At 38.3% G+C, this 18,627-nt stretch overlaps 1 protein-coding gene and 1 pseudogene across 15 annotated transcripts in view; both read left to right on the top strand.

The window, feature by feature from the left end:
- Dock3 (dedicator of cytokinesis 3) overlaps nucleotides 1-18,627 on the top strand; it is a 351,959-nt gene that overhangs the window by 25,015 nt on the left and 308,317 nt on the right. For 14 of the 15 annotated variants that reach the window (XM_076575472.1, XM_076575468.1, XM_076575464.1 and 11 more), the window contains exon 2: nucleotides 93-176. In XM_076575472.1, the coding sequence (XP_076431587.1) occupies nucleotides 93-176 (84 nt within the window). Of the gene's footprint in view, nucleotides 1-92; nucleotides 177-18,627 lie in introns of those variants that run through there. The other variant, XM_076575473.1, reaches the window with a different exon arrangement.
- LOC102917743 (small ribosomal subunit protein eS12 pseudogene) lies at nucleotides 12,669-13,421 on the top strand (annotated as a pseudogene).

Below are 18,627 nucleotides of genomic sequence, written 5' to 3'. Positions count from 1 at the left end.
GTTTATATTGAACATTCAGTTGCTTAATTCAATGACTCTGACCATAAGTATGTTAAAAATACTAACTGATATGTTTATCTTTGCCTTTCTAGTGATATGCAGCTTCCGAGGATCTGTCCCTCAAGGACTGGTCTTAGAAATAGGAGAAACAGTTCAAATTCTTGAAAAATGTGAAGGTAAGTGTGGGCCTATGAAACACATACATAGTGATTAGTTATAGAAGTATTAGTTATGCTAATAGATTTTTTTTTTAGCAATCTTGTGACGCCATTATTAACCATATTAAATACCGTTATAAACTCTTCCCTAAAAGTGTAAGTTTTTGTCTTTAATGTAGTAACAGACATTTCTGGCCATCAGAATACTAATTTTACATATAATGTCAAATGGTTATTTTTAATTTCTTACAAATCTGCATTTGAGTGAATTGTGATTGGTTCTTTTTTTGTTTTTCTGTCATCTATACTAGATATTTTCAGCTGTAATAAGACCAAATATATGCTTGTCTTAGTTAGGGTTTCTATTGCTCTGAAGAGACACCATGGCCACAGTAACTCTTAAAAGGAAAACATTTAATTGAGGGGGCTTGCTTATAGTTTCAGAGGTTCAGTCCATTATCATCATAGTGGGGAGCACAGTGGCATGCAGGCAGACCTGGTGGTGTAGGAGTAGCTGAGAGTCCTACATCTTACAGGCAACAGGAAGTCAACTGAGACACTGGGTGGTATCTTGAGCATAGGAATAGGAAACCTCAAAGCCTATTCCCACAGTGACATGCTTCCTCCAACAAGGCCATACCTACTCCAACAAAGCCACACCTCCTAATAGTGCCACTCCCTATGAGATTATGGGGGTCAATTACATTCAAACCACTACGATGCTCCAGTGAAGTTTGATTCAACTACTGTCCTTTTCTCTTATATATGTAGTTATTTTTACTATGAAATTTGTACATTCTGAAAATATATTCTAAAACCCTGAAATAAAATCAAACTAGAAATAATACAGAATCAAAGCATTAGCGCAAAAAAAAAAAAGGGTACTAGGAAGATAGCTCAGATGTTAAAGTACCTACTGCTCACACATGAAGATATAAGTTTGGATCCCCAGCATGTAAAGCTGGGTACAGCACCATGTCTGTAACCCTAGCACTGGGGGCACAGACAAAACAGATCACTCAATGGCCAGCCAGTCTAGCTGAATATCTGAGCTCCAGGCTTAATGAGGGACTCTGTCTCAAAAAATAAGGTGGTGAGGGCTAGAGATATGGCTCAGTGGTTAAGAACAGGCACTGAGCTTACAGAGGACTTAAGTTCTAGTTCTAGCACCTACATTAGGCTCACAGCCACCTGTAACTCCAGCTTCAGGGGGATCCAACACCTCTGGCCTCTGTGGGCATCTATCTGCATTCACATGCCTGTATCCAAACACATAAATAAAAGAAGAAAAAGTGGTGAGTGATTGACTCAACACCCTGTGGCTTTGTTGGAGTAGGCTCTGGCCTCCATATGCATACTCATACAGCACATACAACCACTTGAACCAGTGCACCTGCATGAAGATTTGCATACAAATGAACAAACACACGTGTATCATACACATGTTGTGTTGTGGGTATGTGGAAGTGACACTCTGATCCAGTTGTGCTGTTATTATGAGGGTTTGTAAATGTAACATGACTTTGGAAACACTCAAGTTTACTAAGAAAAAAATTAGATTTTTTGTTTGTTTGTTTGTTTGTTTTTGAGACAGAGTTTCTCTGTGTAGCCCTGGCTGTCCTGGAACTCACTCTGTAGACCAGGCTGGCCTTGAACTCACAAGGATCTGCCTGCTTCTGCCTCTCAAGTGCTGGGGTTAGAAGTATGTGCTGCTACTACCACCAGGCTTAAATTAGATGTTTAAAAAGTATATGTATATAAATGTCTTGCCTGCCTGTGCCCTTGGTATCCTCAAAGGTCAGAAGAAGGCATTGAATCTTCTGAGACTGGAGTTGTCAATAATTGTGGACCACCATGTAGATACTGGAAACTAAACCAGACCTTCTACAATAGCAACAAGTGCCTTTTATTACAGAGCCATTTCTCTAGTCCCTGGAAACATACAAGTTTGGTAGTATACTTTGTTGGAAAATTATCTCCAGTGCAGTACTCATTTTAAATTTTCTTAGAAGTGTAAATCAACATTCCTTCTTGATAAAAACAACAAAAGAAAAATAGAGGGTAATTTTCTTTTTTTTCCTATCATACTTAGTATACTTAGTTATTTAATGTTCTGATCAAAATATAGTTTTGTTTTTTTTTTGTTTTTTTTTTTTGGTTTTTCGAGACAGGGTTTCTCTGTGTAGCTTTGCGCCTTTCCTGGAACTCACTCTGTAGCCCAGGCTGGCCTCGGACTAACAGAGATCCACCTGCCTCTGCCTCCCAAGTGCTGGGATTAAAGGCATGCGCCACCACTGCCCGGCCAAAATAATTAAAAAAGAAAAAATATAGAAGTAAATTAAATGTAACACACCAAGATGTATGGAATACAGTAGAGAAAGTTCTAAGAGGGAACTTTATAGTTATTAAAGTGCCCACATTAACAAAAAACAAGACACTAACTAAATGCATTATTAAGGTCTTACAAAAACAAGAACCTAGAATAAGCACAAGAAAAAAAAATAATAGGGGGCTGAAGAGATGGGTCTGTAGTTAAGAGCACTTACTACTCTTGTAGAAGATTCAAGTTAAATTTCTTTCTCTTTGTGTCTCTGTATGAAAGTATGTGATAAGATCTATGCAAGATGAAACTTGCCTGGATTTAGATGAGTTTTCTCAGTTGGATTCAGAGTGTGATGTAGTGGCAACGTCCCTACCTAACACATACAAGGCATTTGGGTTTCATCCCTAGCACTATTCAGAAGAAATAAACAGTGACAACTACGTCATAAGAATAAACAAGATATGAAAATAGTAATGATTAATTTAAAATAAGAACCTTTACAATACCAATAAGAATAGCAAAGGGCAAAATAAACAACAAACTAAAGAGTAATAAAGATGAAATATTTTAAAAGCTAGTGAAAAAAAGGAAATAAGAAGGAAGATGACAGAAGAAAGATCTGTTTGAAGAATAAGGGAAAAAGAAAAAAGTAAAAAATTTTAAAGGAGAAAAGAAAAATAAGAAAAATGCACATCTATGTGTATATGTATTCGAGCTAAATAGGTCTAACAAAACTTAGTAAAAATAAAATTATATGAAATTAAGTAAATGTCTTCTGTGTGCCAAGGAGGTTAGTTATATAGGAAAGAATGGTTTTCTCAACCTGTGCTGAACACATGATCTTCTAGTGACCTCTCAGGCTGTGTGTCCTTTGTAAGAACTCAGGCTATGGTGGCTTCCTTTCCTCAGTGCTCAGCCCTGAAACTTGTGCATTAGTTACTTTCCTTGTTGCTGTGATGAAATACTTTATCAACTAATCTAAGGAGAAAGGGTTTATTTTGGCTCACAGTTTGAGGGTACAGTCCATCTTGGAGGGAAATCATGACCCTAGGGCTGTGAAGTACCTGCTCAAATTGCATTTGCAGTCAGGAAGCACAGAGATCAATGATCTACTGGCTTTCTTCTTTTTATTCAGTCCAAGACCCCATTATGTGGAATGGTGCTACCAACATTTAGGGTGTATCTTCATTCTTCACCTCTTTTTGAAGATATTTTCATAGACATACCAACAGGTCCATGGTGATTTTAAATTCAGTCAAATTGACTGACAGTGAAGATGAATGGTCACATTGTAATGATTTGTTACTAGAGCCATTTATGACATTTCTCAGTTATTTTGCAAATAGGAGGAGAGGCACTACCCCTTTCCCCCCAGCAATTTACCCTAGTATTGTTTTTCTTCACACTCATAGAGCAGTCTGACCCTGCAAACCTATCTGTTTCTGACATCTTTTGTGATGCCTGCTGGAGACATATAGGGTGATGCTATAGGGTAACCACTTTGCACAGTGAAAATGGGGAGGGTAGTATAATGGCAACTTGTTTGCACACTACTACTTCGCAGACTCTGGTGTTTATAGATTTAGCTCCTACATTCAGTCACATTTGATCACTTCTTGCTTTACTACCCAGCTCCCACAGATGGTTTCCCTAGTTCATAGTCTGAAAGTGAAAGCAACCTTTGTTCCCATATGCAACTCAGACATACTTACTTCTACATAGACCTCTCAGTGTCTTTTTTTTTCTTCTTCAGAATTTTTCCTGTAGGCAAACCAACTTGCAAGGCAAGACACCTGTTCACTTATTCAGTAAATTGATATTTGCTATGGGTTCTAGAAATAGGAATATACAGAGACCTCTGGCTCCTGACTAAAAGTCTAAGACAAGACCATCTCAAGATGACTGACTCCCCAGGGCCAGTGACATGGCACTTGCCATCAGGCCTGATGACCTCACTTTGATTCCTAGGATCAATATAGTGGAAGGAGAGACCCAATTTTTGCAGGTTATCCTCTGACCTCCACATATGTGGTATAGTACTCGTGGGAAAACTCACATTCACTCACACACTCACTCTTTGTATGTGGTGTGTGTGTGTGTGTGTGTGTGTGTGTGTGTGTGTGTGTGTGTGAGAGAGAGAGAGAGAGAGAGAGAGAGAGAGAGAGAGAGAGAGAGAGAGAGAGAGAGAGATATTAAAAGATGTCTCCCTGTGATCTACGCTATAAGATATTCTGGGAAGAGAGAGAGTTCCCCCCAAACCCCCAATCTGGAATAGTACATAGATCCCAGGCCTGTTGTCTTTTTAGACTGATTGATGATTTATAACCTATTTTGACTTTGGTTCTTTCATGTACTTCTGCTATAGATTTTTCATTTGATTCCAGTTTCTACTTAACACTTTTGCCTTCTACTTCTCTCAGTATTTTTGGACTTAGTTGTGTGTTCTTTTCTTGCCTATAGTCTTAAAATTGACACTGGCTGTTCTGTAAGAATGTTTCTACTGTCAAGCTGGAGAGAATAAATCTTTTTTTCTGAACTATGTCATAGATAAAATTTCACACAAATTTCATAGTCTTTTCTAAAGTAGTATTGAACAAATGATTCCTTAAGTAAGCCAGTGTTAAAGAGTTCTTTTATCCAGAGAGATCTAAGCATTATAAATATTGATGTAAATTTAAGTTAGTAATAGACTATGGACTATTATAAAAAGAAGCCCCAGGGTTTGAAATTTTATATAGGCTTTTGTTTACTTTTTCCTGAAGCTTGAGGATAGGCTCTGGTGGGCAGAGGAGGGTTTTAATTTGTGTTACAGTTTTGTGTGTATATTTGAAATCCAACTTATTAGAGCTTCAAAGTAACATTGATAATCTGTCATGTCTTTCATGGGAGTTGATGAATGGCTCCTGGCCACTCAACCTGATAGATATCCTTTGTGTTTAGAAGTTCTTTTGTCTTGTATTTTCATTTGTATACACCTTTGACTATTTGGCGATGATAGTGAAATGGATCTTGAGAAACCAGAGTTCTGTATATAGCTTTATTGTGGATGATTTTAGGGCAATGAACATAATCTTGCTAGTCTTCAAATTTTCCTTCTGTAAGATAATTAAAATAGGTCCTTGAAATGATTCTGGGCATGTTTGTGAGGCTGCTTTGAGAGCAGTTAGGAAGGAAGACTCACCCTGAATGTGAGTGCACCATTCTGTGGGCCAGGATTCTCCAATGAATAAAAAGGAGGAAGTGAGCTAAATAGCAGCATTCTTTTTTCTTTATGACCAGCCAGCGTTCTTCATGCTCCTGTTATCATGTCTTTCCCACTATGATAGACTGCATTCCTTTTAAAATTGTCATCCTAATAGACCATTCTTTCCTTCAATTGCTTTTGTCAGTTTTTGTCACAGCAAGAAGAAAAGAAATGAGTGCAATTTGTTTTCATGGAAATTTTAGGTGACTAAATAAACTAATATCCTTTTGCTATTATTTGAAAAAAATCTCAGTTTATATTCAGGTATGCCATAGTTGGCATTTCTAAAAAAATGTTCTGTTATAGTTCCTTGAGTGTTACTATCAAAACTCAGAAAAGAAGGTATGGATTTTGCATCAGATCTTTAATTCATTTTGCTATTTGTGGCTATAAGTTAACAGGCAATGTAAAAACAGGTTTTAGTTTATACCACCCAGATGAATAGTGTCATGTTATTAGGGACCTTGGTATATCATATTATTATTTTTAAAATAATATTGAGATTTTTTATCAAAAGGTATTTGAAATTCTCTGAGCAAGTAAAAACTTCCTTTATAAGGATACAAATTTGCTACTGTGTTGATAATAATGTTTGGAAACTTTTGGATTATAGTGGAGGTTTTTGTTTTTGTTTTTCTCCTTATAGTCCTGGCTGTCCTGGAACTCAATTTGTAGATCAGGCTGGCCTCGAATTCAGAGATCCGCCTGTCTCTGCCTCCTGAGTGCTGGGACTAAAGGCATGCATCAGCATACCTGGTTTATAGTGGCGTATTGAGTAACTACATCTACTTTTATCTCTTGAAAGCACTACAAAAATGAAATACAGGTTGTAAAAATATATCCACAGGATATGGAAAGTTGGGAAGGGATTGAAAGAGTGGAATCACCGTACCTGAGATAGCTGAGACCCTAGGTGCTAATAGAAATAGCTGAGTACTAATCGCATCCATGCAGCATATCCTCAAAAGGCATAGGAAATTGTAGACATGAGTACTGGGACTGAGGATGAAATGTATCTCATTTGGTGGTTGTCTTTCTTTTGCTGTGGTAGAAGTTTTGAGATTTATTTTTTAATTTTTTATTCTTTGGCAGTTTTATACATTTAATGAATTTTAGTCACTTTCAATTCCTTTCCTCTTTTATCTCCTCTCCTTTTGATGAAACTCTTCTTCCCAACAAGACCCCTCCCACTTTAATTCCTGTCTGTTAGTCTGTCCATCTATCTGTGCTCGCGTTTGAGAGAGAGAGAGAGAGAGAGAGAGAGAGATATCAATCTACTGAGTTGCCTATCTTGCACAAACACGAATGGAAGGTTATTTACTGGAGCAGCTTATCAGTGGGTAGTTAACACTACTCAAGAAAGTGACACCCCTCCTCCAGTAATCATTGACTGCCAGTAGTTACTTCAGAGGAGGATAGGGCCCAATGAGCCCCTCCCTTATCCATGATGAAATATTGACAGGACCAATCTCATGCATGTAACCACAGCTGCAGTACATCAGTGGCCATGTTATGTCCAGAAGATGTCTTTTTGTGGAATAGCTAGCTCTCTATCCTTTGGTTCTTACATTCTTCTTTTGTGCTTTATTTTTCCCTTGGTGGTTACTCTAGAACAAGTATGTCCAACCTGCAGCCTGTATCCTGTACTTGACACTCAGGATGTCTAATGAATATGGCCCAACACGTTTGTAGATGACAACACTATGTTACACTGTCAAAAGGTTGGATGCATCTGCCTTAAGAGTGTAAAACATGCAGTTTGGCTTTAAAGTCTACATTAATTTTATACTGTCAACAATATATGACAATCATAGTGATTAAATTATATTCCCCTTATGTTTTATGTTGCTCTTAATTAATTATTTGCTTACTTACTTACCTGTATATGACATACATATGGGGATCAGAGGACAACCTCTGGTATTGGTTCTTTGGTACCTAGAGCTCTGTTATATAATCAGTACTTAAGCTTTCCGGGACCCACCTTTCTCTGCCTCACATCTTGCCATTGCTGTAAGTATTGTAGTTCTAAAGGGAAAGCTATCCTGATAGTTGGAGGCCAAGGATTACCTACAACTCTGAAGGGAAAGGTATCCTGGCAGTTGGAAGCCAAGGATTACCTACAGCTCTGAAAGGAAAGGTATCCCAAGTGTTACAGCTCTGTTCTGGTTGGGGACAGTTTCCCCAGCAAAGTGTTACAGTCCTTGCTCTGGGAAAGGTTTCCCTAATGCCATGGTCGTAACAACTCTGCTCCAGCAGGGGAGGATTCCCCAAGAGAGGTTGTCACAGCTCTGTTCTTCTCTGCTCTGCTTTGCTTAGGAGAAATGTTACAGCTCTGCTCAGCTTCCCTGGAGTGTAACACTTTGCTCTAGCAAGGGAAAGTTTCCCAGCCAAAGTGTTCTGCTCTGCTCCTGCAAAGGTTGTTACTCTTCTCTGCTCCTCTCCAGTGAAAGAAAGTTGTTACCACAAACTCCCTCACAGATTTATTGGGAGGGAGGATTCCAGGAGAGTGGCTGCCTCTGCCAGGGTGGAAAAAGGGCAGCCCCAAACTGAACAGGCCTTATATAGGGTTTCTTAGGGGTCAAACTTTCCAAGGTAGAGATTTGCAGGGTGGGGATTGGTAGCTTCTCAATTCCTGAGCTTGGGACAAGCTCTGAGATGGGTTGCATTGAGTGCTTAGGGATAGGTTGGTTTTTGTGCTCAGGGATTGGTTGGACTTCAGTTCCCGAATTGGTTAGAGGCAGGGTGTATTTCTTTGGCTCTGGTCTCAGGGCCAGGTTTTCTTCCACTGACCCTTTTTACCCTACATTTGCTGGGGTTGCAGATGTGAACCACCACATATGACTTTTTGTGTGGGTTCTGGGCATCTGAACTCAGGTCCTTATACTTGTGAGGCAAGTGCTTTTACGGATTGAGCCATCTTCTCAGTCCTCTGATCATCTATTTTACTTCTGTTTGTATTTATTTTCTTTCACATTCATTAACCCTTTCCATTGCTTTTCCTTTGTTTTTTCTTCATTTGCAAAGTTCTGTCAGAATCATTTTCTTTCCATCTTAAAATTTTCTCTTAGAGCAGGTTGGCTGCATTCTTTTTTAGCCTCTACTTATGTGAATCTCCTTTCAATTTGTCATTGTTTTCCCTAGGTGGGTAATTTTAGTTTGGTGGATATTTTAACATTTAGAGATTTTACTTAATTGGGCTGGCAGGATGGATAAAAGTGCTTCTTGTGCAAGCCTAAGGATCTGTATTCAATCTTTGGAACCTGCGTAAAGGTAGAAGGAAAGAAGCAACCACACAAAGTTGTTTTCTGATCTCCATACACATTCCGTGGCACACATGCACCCATCTCCCCACACATCATATCCATACACACAATAGTAAAAACAATACATTTCACTTAATTAATACTTGATTTGCAGAGTTTCTGTTGAAGTCACTGTGTTGTTTTCTCTTAGAGTGGGTCTACCTAGCCTTTAAGCCTCGGAGCTGCTACTTTTCTGGAGCCCATCCATGGCTACCAGTTTACAAAACTGGTAGTCATAGGAGTAGAGATTATATACAAAAATTTGGATTGACTGTAATTCACTTTCTTACAGGATTTTATCCTTGAAGACAACAGTTATTTTGGTAGACTTCAATTTCAACCTCATTGTCTTAGGGAGATTATCATTTTCTAATGGGATATCCTCAGAGAACAATATCAGGTGAATGGAGGAACTCACCTTTACACAGTTCTTTTCTTAGGGATTATAGTGCCCCAAGTCCTATCTGTGGTATTTGTGCTTGTGTTCTTTCATCAGTTTTTTCATGTACTTTGTTAAGTTTTATATTTTCTTGAAGTAGTTTACCTGAGAAGGAACCAGAGATTTCACAGATTTGTGTTTGTGTGTACATGTGGAGGCCAGAGGTAGACATCTGGCATTTTCCTCAGTTGTTCTTCCACCTTGTTTTTGAGATAGAGTCTCTTACTGGTCCGCCCACTGATTTTGACAAAGCTAGCTGGTCCAGGGCTCCTCTTGTCTCTGCCTCCCCAGTGCTTAGATTACAGATGAGTGCTGCTGTGCCTGGCGTTTTACTAGGTGCTGAGGATCTGAACGCATTTCTTCCTGATTGTATGGTAAATACTTTACCCACTGAGCCATATACCCAGCTCTTACAAATGCATTTTTAAGGATATTTTCATTGTAGAATTTTACAAGTATCTTCTTGATCAGTGACAGCATTGTTCAAATTTGTTTAGGGCTCTCCAGAATAGTTTCAAGAGAAAATGACTCATTTGAAAGAAAATCTCAGTTTTTGAATACATATTTAGTTTTTGCTGATTATCATCTTTTATAGTAGTAGGTCATAAATGAAGACTTAAAATAGTATTAAATTATGTGAATAAATATACAAGATTATTCTTTAGGTTTTTCAGTGAAAATAATGGAAAGATAATTTTGAAAGTCAGCCTTCTGAATAATTATGTTCCCACTTTTCGGGGCTGAATTCTGCTAGAAGTTTCTTAGGTTTTTAATTGGTTGGCACTTTCTTTCTTGCTTATTATTAGTTTATATGATTGGAAAAGAGGCCAAGAATTTGAAGACTATGCATATTTTTATTGATGTACCAAAGTAAGAAAATATTTTAAAGGTTGTAGGTTTTGTTTTTGACCTTAAATCCACAGTTGGTTTCTTACATTTCTTACATTTCTTACTTTTAGAATGTGCAGTCAGTCTAGTCTATCCTTCACAAAGAAACAACTAAAATCCTTTTTATTATTACTGTATATGCAGGCATGTGTGCCATGGTGCCTAGGTGGAGATCAGAAGACAATGTTGTGGAATTAGTTCTTTCCTTCTGTCTTTACATAGGGCTAAGGATTGAACTCAGGTCACCAGGCTTATGCAGCAAATATTTTTACCTGCTAAGCCATCTTATCAGGCCTGATGGTTTTTCAAAAAAATTTAAATCAGACTTAAATTATGGGATGGAGAAGAGATTGTATTTGTTTTTTAAGTATCTTGTGCTTTACTGTGATCTCTGTCTACATGGGTATTTGTTACTGTAGTTAGGGGTCAGTAAGTTTGGATTGTTTTACTTTTGTCAATGAAAAATATATTACACCTCTGAAATAAAAGGCTTGAAACTTGTCGAAGGGGATACTATCCTTGAGCTACATTTGGTACTTTTGATCCAATTTGCTTGGTTTGCACCTGGTTTGGCTGCTAATTGTCTCACGGCCTGGCCTGTATAGAGGCTTCATTCTTTGAGTTAACACTGCTCACATTGTTCTGCAGCCTCTCTGTCAATAGCAATTGTAGTGGTTCTTTTTGCCTCTATGAGATAGTATGGTTTCACTTGCATTGGGTGACTATTAAGTTCATTTTATAATCTAAACAATAACGTATATTTAGCAAAGTGATATTCATCAGTATTTGAGATTATACATGGTAAAACTTGTAGTGCAGAATGTGGCATAAGACTAAGCCATTACCAATTTTTATGCATGTGTTTAAATAATTATGCCTTTCACACAAATTAATCTCATTTATACCAAGACTAAGAATATTTTTTCAAATAGATTTTATTTATTTGTATTTCTCTTATTTATTTGCTTGTTTAATATAACAGAATTAAAATGAAACAAACAAAACAAGCCATATTTAATTTTTCAAGTTGATTTAAAGTGACTTTTAATTTATATATGAAGTGTTTGGTGTGATTAATGAAGTAAAATACAATCCACAGTTAAGAGGACAAATGTAAACCACACAACTCTCACCTCTTCTCACATTAAGTAATCACTGAGCACTTACTGATGCTATCACAGTTGCACTCTGGTGTGCTTCCTTCTTGTATGGTGATTACCTAAGTGTTCTCAGTTTCTTCTTCTTTTGTACTTCAGTGACCTTTAAATAGTTTAGACCATTTTTATGAATTTATTATCTTTGGAAGTATTGTCAACTCAGGTCTTCTTAAACATGTGATTTGCTTCTTGCTCTTCAGCCTAATGTGGTTATTTTTATTTAAAATGGCTTCCTGTAATATTGTCATTTTCTTTGTGACCCAATTGCTTAATTGTGCTGTAAATAACTTTTTGTGATGGTTAATCTTATTACTTAGGAGATCTCTAGGTATGTGTTTGAAGGTATTTACAGAGATGTAATTTAGCTGAGGAGAGAAAATTCACTCTAAATGGGTTGGGGTCTGGAAGCAAAAAGGGAAAAAGGAGGAAGTTAGCTGAGTGCTGGCATACATACATTTTTTGTTACCTTCCTTTGGAGGTAGTATGACCAGCTGTCCTGTGCCTGCTACAGTGGACTATGTCTCTTCAAACCGTGAGCCAAAATAAATCCTCCCTAGAGCTGGTATTCTGTCAGAGTGCAGTAAAAGTAACCATTTACACTCTTACATTAAAAAGCCCTAGTATAAAAGAAGAAATAATATCTATGTGTCAGAAATTTAGTTTGATTTCAGACCTTAATTTTTAATCACATTTGGTTACAAATAACATTTAAATTATTTATTATTGTGTGTATCCATCCATGCATGTGCTTGAACATAGTGTGGTATTTGGATATGGGTACACATGCCACAGTGTATGTGTAGAGTTTAGAGCACAACTTTGTGGAGTCAATTTTTTCCTTCCACTTTTATGTAGTGATCAAATTCAGGTTGCTGTGCTTGTGTAGCAAGCCTTTCTACCCATTGAGCCATCCTGGAGGTTTGTTTGTTTGTTTTTAAAGAGTTTATGTTTTAAGTATTTTAATGTAGATTTTGAGTATACATCATTGAATTTTATATATTTATTAAATGTATTTAACTTATTTTTAGTGAATGTAATTAGTAATGTTTGCAGTGAAATAGGAATGCTTCACTTTGCTCTCCCCCTGCTGCTGCTGAATTGCATGGAGGTGGAGGCTCAGTGCCTTCAAGATTTGGCCTCACATGTAATCCACCACTCTGACAGAGGAAGGCATTGCTGCAGAAGGTGTAGTGAACATCAGTATTGCTCTACAAGAGGTGCTGAAGACCATCCCCACCATGATGCCTAGCTTGTGGCATCTGTGAAGCTGCCAAAGCCTTAGACAAGCACCAAGCCCATCTTTGTGGTTGCATCCAGTTGTGATGAGCCTATGGATGTCAAGTTGGTGTAGGCACTTGTGTTGAGCACCAGATAAACCTAATTAAAGTTGACGACAACAAGAAGCTAGGGGAATGGGTAGACCCCTGTAAAACTGATAGAAAGGGGAAGCCACAGAAAGTGGTTGGTTGCACTTGGGTAGTGGTTAAGGACTATGGCAAAGAATCTCTAGCCAAGGATGTCATCGAAGAGTACTTCAAACACAAGAAATGAATAAGTAAAAATTTCTGCTCATTTAAAAAAATGCTTCACTTTTTTCAGTCATCCTCACTAGAATTACAAGTTGAGTAAACAAATTTTATAGCATAGGGCCATTTCTATTCCAAATTGGGCTAATGTTAGAAGAGTCACAACAGGTCCAGTTAATATTCCAGAGCTCTTGGCTTTACTGTTACTTTTCTACTTTTTTCTTTATTTTCTTACTTCCTATTTATTTTATTTTAGGGGCCTTAAAATCATTTTTAAGGGACATTCTGGTTATCATTGATACTACACTTTCTAAGTGGAATTTCAACTCTACTTTTTTCCCCTTTGTTTTGTTGTTGTTGTTTTGCTTTTTCCCACTTACTTTGTAGCAGCTCTTTGATCGGCTCTTTTCAGCGTAAAATGTTTTATGTATTTCTTGTGTCAGTGAAGGAGTTGTAAGAATTTTTTGTAAACCTGATTTAGAGGACACCCAGTTTGTCTTTTCATGAAACATTTTACCCTCAATAATAGCAGTGTAGACTAAGAACATTTTTTCTACTAGCCCAGTGTGTGCTTGGGACAGCAAATCAAAAGAGACATTTCAGTTTATTTTAGTCTCTCATATCTCTAATTTACTTTTCATATCTTCGTTTTGGCTGAAGTTTCTTTTTAAGCCTTGATAAAAAAAGACAACCAACAGATGGGTAGCTTTAGATAGTATTTTATGTGAAGTTGAGTTAAAAGTAAAAGTTAGCTGTAACAGCTGTAGTTCAAATTATGAGAGATTTCAGTGGTGATGAGGGGACTTTAGGGTTGCATGTAGTGGGTAGCCATTCCAACCTTGATCTGGAAGTTCCAACCCCCATTGAGGCTTCGGTAACTGTCACGCCTATAAGGCGGGGCCAAGAGAGGACCTTGAAGACCTGAGATCCGGATGTGCTGTCTTCTCTTGTTTCCTGGACCCTGGACGCTGGAGATAGACCGAGCAGAGTTCTCCAGAGAACACCACCGGACTGTGCTGCGTCTTTCCCAGACCCTGCAACCTACCTATCCCTTCATTTGTAAGTTACGCCACTAAATAAATCTCCCTTTTAACTACGTGGAGTGGCCTTAATAATTTCACCAATAGTTGCAGAGATGGCTTAGTCAATAAAGTACTTGCTGTGCAAGCATTTGATCCCTGACACCCACAAATAAATCTGGGTGCAGGACTACATGCTTGTAATCCTATCAATGGAGCTCACTAGCCAGCCATTTTAGATGAGTTGGTGAGCCCAAGGTTTAGAGAGACCCTGTCTCAGAAAAATGAAGTGGAAAGTGATTGAAGAAGACATCCAGTATCCACTTCTGTCATCCACATGCACAGGTGCACATACACATTGTATATACACATGCACATGCATGCACACATGTGCATACATACAGACAATATACCTAAATATGGGGATCATAGATAAAATCATATATGAATAGTGTAGGTTTTATTGATAAATGTGGACAGGTTTTATAGAGAAGAAATCTTTCCTGTTTAATATTGGAAGAGTCGTTTGCTTTCTGTAGGTATTGAAGCTCTTCATACTCATTTCTGGTTTCAGGTCTAGTGATTGTCATTTTGTTGCAATGATATATCTCCTTAATAGTATGTTTTTTTAATCATCTTGTTGGTGAGAATAGAAGCATAGTTGTTAGTTCATGTATGGATTTGCACTTGTTTTTTATTGTTTTGTTTTGTTTTTTGGTTTTTCGAGACAAGGTTTCTCTGTGCAGTTTTGCGCCGTTCCTGGAACTCGCTTTGGAGACCAGGCTGGCCTCGAACTCACAGAGATCCGCCTGCCTCTGCCTCCCGAGTGCTGGGACTAAAGGCGTGCGCCACCACCGCCCGGCTGCACTTGTTTTTTAAAAAAATGTATATCCTAACTTTTTCAAAAGGGTCTTTACATAGATCTTTGGACATGTGTGTTTTTGGGCTCCTAAAATCTACACTATATTAAGCAACTTCAGACTTATTTTATAAGCTTAGTCTTTCCTTGAAAATTTTTATCATTAAAAGGCAAACATAGGGCCTTAGTGTTTCTTGTTCCTGTCAACTGCCTCTTATTTACTGAGTTACTGTGTGTAAGAGACTATGTAAAGACATTATATGTGTGTTAGTTTAAACTGATTGTACTGGCTGTTTTTTTGTGTCAACTAGACACGAGCTAGAGTCATGCGAGGAAGGAGCCTCAGTTGAGGAAATGACTCTATGAGATCTAGCTGTAAGGCATTTTGTTATTTAGTGATCAGTTGGGGAGGGCCCAGCCCATGGTGGGTGGTGTCATCCCTGGGCTGTTGGTCCTGGTTCTATAAGAAGGTGGGCTGAGCAAGCCATGGGAAGCAAGCTAGTAAGCAGCACCCCTCAATGGCGTCTGCATCAGCTTCTCCTTCCAGGATCCTTCCCTGTTTGAGTTCCTGCCCTGACTTCCTTCATGATGAACAGCAGTGCTGAAGTCTAAGCTGTAGATGTAACAGTCTTATTAAATAAGAAACACAGAGCCAAATGCAGAGTTAAAAGCCCAAGAGGTCAGAGCAGTAGCTAAGAGCTGATACTAAAACCACCTTCTTACCACCCACTGTCGCTGCCGTCCTTCCAATGAGAAAAAGACTGACTTTCTGTGTACCTGTCTTTTATTGACTTTCTGTTCTGCCTTCTCATTGGTTGTAAACCCAACTGTAGCTAGAGTTTTCCTGCCTTGCCCACAGTCAGGACAAATCTTTGTCACCTGCCAGTCCCACAGCAGCTCAGACCCAACCAAGTAAACACAGAGACTTATATTGCTTATAAAGTGTATGGCCGTGGCAGACTTCTTGCTAACTGTTCTTATAGCTTAAATTAATCCATTTCTATAAATCTATACCTTGCCACGTGGCTTGTGGCTTGCCGGAATCTTTTCATGCTGCTTGTCAGGGTGGTGGCTGGCAGGTAGCGGGTCATTCTGCCTTCCTGTTCTTTTATTTCTCCTTTCTGCCTATACTTCCTGCCTAGCCACGGCCAATCAGGTTTTATTTATTGACCAATTAGAGCAACACACTTGCCATAAAGACCATTCCCCAGTACAGCCAAGTGCAGACCATCTCAGACACCTGCACTCAGGCCCGTGGTCCTAATCATCCTCTATGCGGACTTGCTGGGTAAAGCCATGAGGAACCCAAGAACGGGCTCCCACAGGACATACAGAACATCCCACAGCACCCAACCACATGACCTCATCACTGCCTGTCTATACAGACCTCCAGGTCTTCTATGGTTGGTATTGAGATTAAAGGCGTGTGTCTCCATGCTGGTAGTGTCCTTGAACACACAGAGATCTGCCTGTCATGTGATCGGGATTAAGAGCGTGTGCTACCACTGCCAGACTTCTGCAATGGCTTGCTATTAGCTCTGACCCCCAGGCAATTTTATTTATTAACATACAAATAAAATCACATTTCAGCACAAATAAAATATCACCATACTAAGCCAAATAAACCCTTTCCTCCCCAACTTACTTTTTGGTCATGGTGTTTTGTCATAGCAATAGAAGTCCTAAGACACTGACCAACAGACTGGTCATATGTCATATGGATTTTATCACCCCATATTTTATAGATTCATTCATTTTTTTCAGCTACTATACATTTGATTGCAGATCAGCCACTCTTATCTACTAGCCTCAGCTAGAAAAGAATAAAACACAGTCTGAATTTTCATCAAGAATAAGGAAGAATGGAATAGATAAAAGAACATTTAGTGGCTTAATATGGAGAAAGAGAGGGAAAGTTATGACTTGCATATAGTTTTATATTTTCCCCAAAAGGAGGGAAAAAACCCCACACCACCACAACAAAATAATAGGAATCAACAGACACTGCTCACTGATAACTCTGAATATCAGTGGTCTCGATTCCCTAATGAAAAGACATAAACTAACAGAATGGATTCGAAACTCAGGATCCATTCTTCTGTTACATCCAAGAAGCACACCTTAACTTAGATATCACCTCAAGGTAAAAGGAGGGACAAAGATATTCCAAGAAAATGGACCTAAGAAACAAGCCAATGTAGCCATTTTAATATCTGACAAAATAGACTTCAACCCAAAACTCCTCAAAAGAGATAGAGGACACTACATACTCATTGAGGAAAAATCCACCAAGAGGATATTGCAGTTCTTTATATCTAGGCACCAAACACAAGGGGACCCAAGTTCATAAAAGAAACACTATTACACCTTAAATCACATATTGACCTTTACACAGCTATAGTGGGTGACTTCAGTACCCCACTCTTACCTATAGACAGGTCATCCAGACAAAACTTAAAACAGAAATGTTGGCGAGCTAACTGATGTTATAAACCAAATGGACCTAACACAAAAGAATATACCTTGTTCTCAGCAGCTTTCTCCAAAATTGACAACGTTCTTGGACACAAAGTAAGTCTCAATGGATGTAAGAAAATTGAAATAATACCCTGTATCCTATTTGACACCATGAATTAAAGCTGGATATCAACAACAATAGAACAACAGAAATCTTGCAAATTCATGGAAACTGAGCAACTCACTACTGAATGAAAAATGTGTCAAGACAGAAACTGAGAAATTACTTTCTAGTATTGAATGAAAATGAATACACACATTTCCAATATTAGACACAATGAAAGCTGTTCTGAGAGGAAAGTTCATAGCAATAAGTGCCTACATAAAAAATTGGAGAGAGCTTATACTAGTAACTTAACAGTACACTTGAAAGCTCTGGAACAAAAAGAAGAAATCACACCCAAAAGAAATAGATGGCAAGAAATAATCAAACTCAGGGCTGAAATCAGTAAAATAGAAGTGTGTGCGCATGCGCACACAGGCACACACACATGTGAATCAATGAAACAGAGTTGGTTCTTTGAGATAATGAGTAAAATTGTCAAACCCTTAGCCAGTTTATCTAAAAGATGGAGAGAGCAGATCCAAATGAACAAAATTAGAGATGAAAATGGGGACATAACAGATATCTAGGGAAATCTAGAGACTTTCGTTGTTTTGTTTTTTTGGAGACAGGGTTTCTCTGTGTAGCTTTGTGCCTTTCCTGGAACTCACTTGGTAGCCTAGGCTGACCTCGAACTTATAGAGATCAGCCTGGCTCTGCCTCCCGAGTGCTGGGATTAAAGGCGTGCACCACCACCACCTGGTTATCCAATTAGTTTTACAAGGCCAATTACTGTGATACCCAGACCCAACAAAGAAAGAGAATTACAGACTAATTTCCCTTATGAACATAGATCAGTGATTCACAGCTTGTGGGTCGTGACCTGTTTGGGGATCATCACAGCATGATGAACTGTATTAAAGGGTTGCAGCATTAGGAAGGTTGAGAACCACTGACATAGATGCAAAAATCTCAATAAAATACTTGCAAACAGAATCCAAGAATGCATCAAAAAACGAAACAAAAACAAAAACAAAAACCCTCATCCACTATGAACAAGTAAGATTCATCTCAGAAATGCAGGGATGGCTCAGCATACATAAACCAGTAAATGTCATCCACTATATAAACAAACTGAAAGCAAAAACC

The sequence above is a fragment of the Peromyscus maniculatus genome, chromosome 7 (genome assembly GCF_049852395.1).
Source record: "Peromyscus maniculatus bairdii isolate BWxNUB_F1_BW_parent chromosome 7, HU_Pman_BW_mat_3.1, whole genome shotgun sequence".
Classification (NCBI taxonomy): Eukaryota; Metazoa; Chordata; class Mammalia; order Rodentia; family Cricetidae; genus Peromyscus; species Peromyscus maniculatus.
The sequence above is the reverse complement of the archived record's forward strand: the minus strand, read 5'-3'. Positions and strand labels throughout refer to the sequence as shown.